Source organism: Ictidomys tridecemlineatus, chromosome Y, assembly GCF_052094955.1.
Source record: "Ictidomys tridecemlineatus isolate mIctTri1 chromosome Y, mIctTri1.hap1, whole genome shotgun sequence".
NCBI classification, from domain to species: domain Eukaryota; kingdom Metazoa; phylum Chordata; class Mammalia; order Rodentia; family Sciuridae; genus Ictidomys; species Ictidomys tridecemlineatus.
The window spans coordinates 6,121,865-6,127,084 of NC_135494.1; the positions used below are offsets into that span (position 1 = coordinate 6,121,865).

General features: G+C 34.3%; 1 protein-coding gene across 1 annotated transcript; it reads right to left on the reverse strand.

Moving 5' to 3' along the window:
* Positions 1–512: 512 nt before the first annotated feature.
* Positions 513–4,935, reverse strand: LOC101976858 (amelogenin X-linked). The gene is made up of 4 exons (XM_078035560.1): positions 4,882–4,935; positions 2,652–2,699; positions 1,264–1,308; positions 513–998 (listed from the first exon to the last, which is right to left on the reverse strand). Exons 1-4 carry the CDS (start codon positions 4,933–4,935, stop codon positions 513–515), a joined length of 633 nt encoding a protein of 210 aa, XP_077891686.1.
* Between the last annotated feature and the right edge of the window lie 285 nt (positions 4,936–5,220).

Consider the following 5,220-nt stretch of genomic DNA (forward strand, 5'->3'; position numbering starts at 1 on the left):
GATTATCTATTGACTGTTTCCTACTAATTTAGAAAAAAATCTCTAATGGAAATAGCTTTTGTTCTGAATTGTGAAAAATTATTCTGATAAATCTAAGCAATGAGAATGAATTTAGAAGCTGGTTTAGCTTCCTTCATGCTAAAAAAACTTTAAACAGGCATTACTACTTTAAAATGACTTTCCATCTACCTTTCTTAGACTCTCCAAACCTAAGCATATCCATCCTCTCAAAATCACACTTTTTAATTTTTTTCAGTATGAGTTTTTCTTATTCCTTCCAAATCATTGAAATTTTAAGAGAATTAATTTATCTTATACTTTTATTTCTAAAGTGAATAAATTTTTTTATAGATGGAACTCAAAGTAGTTGTAAGTTTTAAATACAGCATAAATATATGATATGTAAAAATAAACTCATTTATTTAATAAAAATTTAATGCATGAACTAATGGAATCACAAACTGTAAGGAACCAAAAACATCCAGTTTCCCAGGATTTGTCTCTTAGCGGCTTCAGTGTATACTCACCACTTCTTCCCGCTTGGTCTTGTCTGTTGCTGGCCAAGCTTCCAGAGGCAAATCAGGAAGAAGGGGGGGCAGCTGCATGGGGAACATCGGAGGCAGATGTGGCTGTGGTGGCAGGGGATGCAGGGAGTGCAGAGGTGGTTGGGGCTGGACGGGCTGCATGGGCTGCATGGGCTGCATGGGCTGCATGGGCTGGTGAGACTGTGGCTGAATGGACTGGGGCTGGAAGGGCTGCTGGAAGGGCTGCTGGGCAGGTGGAGGGAGGTTTGGCTGGTGGTGTTGGTTTGGAGTCATGGAGTGGTGGCCAGGAACGGGCATCATTGGCTGCTGGGGGGCCACGGGCTGTTGAGCTGGCACCACTGGGATGTGGTGATGAGGCTGAAGGGTGTGACTCGGGGTATGCTGTTGAGACAGCACAGGGATGATTTGGTGGTGCAGCCATCCACCCATGGGTTTGTAACCATAGGAAGGATACTGGTGAGAAACAGAGAGTCAGGTTTACCATTGGCTCAGTTGACTTCCAACTGGAGAAGTAGCAATGATTTCTTTGTCATTATGACCATATGAATATTTTAGTCATTTTTTCCTTTGCAAGAGTTTTTGTGTATATAGATACAATCTTTTATAAATTAAAATTACAGTGTTTATATGTGGAGTAGACATGATATTTTGCTTAATAAGGGAATTTAAGTGCATATCTAAATATTTTATGGGATTAAAGAACAGAATGTCTACCTACCGGCTGCCTTATCATGCTCTGGGACCACCTCAAAGGAGTAAGCACCTTAAAACAAATGAACATTTTAATGCTTTTAATATAATTGTTTTATCCAATATATACACTCACTAATAAAGATTAAATATAGACTAACTAATTAAATCTTGAAAACATTAGTCTGATAATATGATTCTAACAAAAGAAAGAAGGTAAACATTCACCAGATGCTTCCTGTTTAATGGGTACTGTGTTACACCCATCACATATGCTTTTCATGTTTTTTCACTTGATCTGAGGGAAATATCATCACCTCACTTTTATAAACAAGGTAATTAAGACTAAAAGAGTACATTAACCTCACTGGGCTTATCAAAATAGTAATTATGTTTACTTCCAGAGGGCATGCTCATTATTCTGTACAAAAAAAATTTAATCTAATTTTACTTTAATATTATTGATATTCTTTGATTTCAAAAGAAGAGAAGCTAAACTCATTATATAAATGAGAGGGTTTTGGTCATATTTATCAGATTTTTAAGGTTAACAGAAAATTTTGTCCCAAATTCTAACATTTTTTTTCAACTTGTATGAGAAAACAGACTCAGAGATTGTTATCTGAACCCGTAAAGAAGCAAAAATTTCAGGTCTTTATGAGCAATACATATTTATTTAGATTCAAAATCAGACTTTCTTGATATGATAGTATATAATATTAATATATTATGTATGATACAATTAGAAATTATTAACCTTGCTTAAGTTATATGTGACACAGCATTTGTTATATTCATTAATAATTTTTCTCCCCAAATTATAGTTTGGTTATCATTATTTCACATCTTTAGATAAGGAAATCATAGTGCCAGGTAGAGAAAATAATTTACCCAATGTTATGCAGTCAGTATGGGATTGAATAGAACCTCAAACATGACTTTCATAATTCATAATCTTCTATCTCTCTGCAGTTTTTCATATAGCACTGAGTCACTGATCTTTCGATGAAACAATAAGAGATATTATGCACATGGTGTGAATATCTTATAAATTTTGGAAAACAATCTTAAGTAACATTTTAACCTAATCCTCACATTATGTGGCCTGGGATAAAATTATACTGTTCCAGCTGAGCTCATCTTTTTGCCCTACTACATATAGTTTATAATGGGTACATTGATAGCCATATTTAAGAAGACAGAAGCAGTCAAAGTGGGCACATAATAAGTTGCTAGGACAATTTGGGCTTGAGGCCTTCTTTTGGGGTTTAAACCAGAAAACTTGGTGGGAACAGAAAAGTAGGAATATTTAAGAAATAGGTTGAATTAAAAATCAATACATGTTCTTTGCAGAGGTCAGGGGATTGTTAAATCAAACAATATTATAGTAAATGCTGTGGTAAATGGAAAAATTACCTCATAGCTGAAGTTGATATAACCAGGGTGCCCAGGATGAGGTGGTAGCTTTTTTTATAAGGAGGAAAAACAGAATGGAAAGAGAATGATTGGAAGGCAAAAGGAGAGGGAGAGAGAAAGAGAAAGGAACAGGTTAAGTCAATATTCAATTGTTCACATTAAGGGAAACTGAAGCTATTTTTCAAAAAATATCTACACAGTAAAAGATATATTTGAGGTATATATGTACACACACAACACACACACTCATATTAGTTTGAATATGTATGTTGTTTAGGAGGAGACATTATTATTAATAATATTATTACTTTTGATACTAGGGATTGAACTCAGGGGCACTGGAGCACTGAGCCACATTCATAGGCCTATTTTGTATTTTATTCAGAGACAGGGTTCCTGAGTTGCTTGCTGCCTTGCCATTGCTGAGGCTGGCTTTGAACTCATAATTCTCCTGTCTCAGTCTCCCAAGCCACTGGGATTACAGGCATTTGCCACCACACCCAGCTCGAGTAAACTCATTTCAGAGAGGTTCAAAACAGGTAAATGATTTTCCCCTGACATAATAGTTTTACAGAAGGAGACATAGAGGCATCAACCAGCATAAATTTATTTTTCCAGTGGTACTGAGACAAGAACATCTACCCCATATTGTCAAGTAATCCTATAATATACTACCAATCAATTTAGTATTTCAAACTCACACCATGATGGAAAGAGAGAAGTATGTTTCTGTTACACAATTTAAAAATACCAAAAAAGGAAAGAATATAAAAGATACCTTGCAGACCACGTGCTTAAAATTTTAAGTACAGAGGAATTCTTCATATTTGGAATGCAAACTAAGTAACACATCAACTGTAACAAAAAGTACAACTAGGTGGAAATTACTGATTAAGGTGAAAATAAGATGAATACAGTAAAATGGTGCAGTAAACACCTCCCATGTAAAATGGAAAGTTTTATGTATGAAACTTAGGCCTTTTCTTTTTATTTTCTGTTAGTATATATAAGGCACAAAGTTGAAAGCTCAAAATAAAAAGCAATCTGAATAATTATGTATGCCAATAGCTATCTGTCCTTTCCAAAGAGGGGAAAAAGTGACTGATACCTGCCTTGAATTCTGGATAGCCCTGATGTGGAGGTGAGAGAAGAAAGCCCCATTCAGAAAATGTCCTTCTGATAGGGCACTAATTAAGAATCTTCTCTATTCTTTTCTTTCAAAAAGCTGATATTTTATGAGAAGTTTTATTAACTTTCATTTTCATTATGAATTGTTTTACTGAGGTAACTGTCTCTCCTACACTATCTTCATATTAAGCCTTCTGAGTATTGAATGCGGAATGGAAAAAAGGGGATCCTATAGAAAACTAGAAGTTGCCACAGTGCAGGGTCAGGAAGGCAGGACATAGCATCTTGATCTCTTGAGAGAGGAAAAGAGGAGGCAGGTAAACAAGTTTACTGGTTTCTGGTTGTATCAACTGCTCTTCATGCCATCAAAAATAAAATGGATTTTGCTTTTCTGCGTGTGAGGTAAACTCTCTTCCTATATGTATCTGAGTTTCAAAAGAATAGTTGGTATTTGATATTTGAATGTAATGTAATATACACACAAGCAGGACACCAGAAAATAATAATACCAAAAAACAAAAACAAAAACAAAACAAAACCCAAAATCCAACCCCCCTATGATTAGATAATATACTTTTTTAATAAGAACTATAAAAACAAATATTTTCCAAGAAGTGAATTCTTAATATAAAAATATTATCCTTGTAATTTATAAACTGATTGTCTCAACATAATTACTTGGGGGTGTTTGTTAAATGTAGATTCCTACATTCATATGTCCCAGATTTACTGAATCATCATTGTTGGGAGCATATAACAATCTATTTAACTTTGAATTGATAAGTAGTAATTATATAGATTTATGGAGTACAAGGTGATATTTTGATAGATGTTTACAATGCAGAATAATTAGGTTAATTAAGAGAATACTGTGAGGCCATTACATGAATAAAATCTTATCACTTGCAATAATATAGATAAACTTGGAGGGCATTATGTTAAGAGAAATAAGATGTACACATAATCTATTATTTTATTTATCTCATTAAGGTTTTCTACATTGATCTTAAACTCTTTTAAAACATAACATTTACCATTTATGGGGCAGATTTTTAATCCAAAATTTATGATTGCGTTGATATATGAAAGTAGTATTACTCACAGGCATAGTGAAGGCTGTTCCAAACAGGAAGGCAAACAAAATCCAGGTCCCCATTTCTTGATGATTCTGAAATGTCAGTCAAAATCCACTTCTTACCTCTTCTCAAAATTGATATAATGCTCAATAAAACACAGATAATCTCTTTCCAAGTATGTATGTATGGCCCAGGGAATTAAACCCAGAGCCATTTGATAGCTATGTTCTTAAACCTTTAAATAAATAAGTAAATAAACAAATATAATTTTAAGAAAGGATCTATGTGACCTAAGTTGGCCTTTGATGGCAGTTGTCCTGCATCAGCTTCCTGAATCTCTGGTATTACAAATATGTACCAGCATT

Excerpts from the sequence above, each read along its gene's own strand:
- LOC101976858 (XM_078035560.1), bottom strand. The coding sequence starts at position 4,935 with ATGGGGACCTGGATTTTGTTTGCCTTCCTGTTTGGAACAGCCTTCACT. Across the intron at positions 2,700-4,881 it reads GAACAGCCTTCACTATGCCT|CTACCACCTCATCCTGGGCA; the intron begins GTGAGTAATACT and ends TTATAAAAAAAG. Across the intron at positions 1,309-2,651 it reads ATATCAACTTCAGCTATGAG|GTGCTTACTCCTTTGAGGTG; the intron begins GTAATTTTTCCA and ends ATTTGTTTTAAG.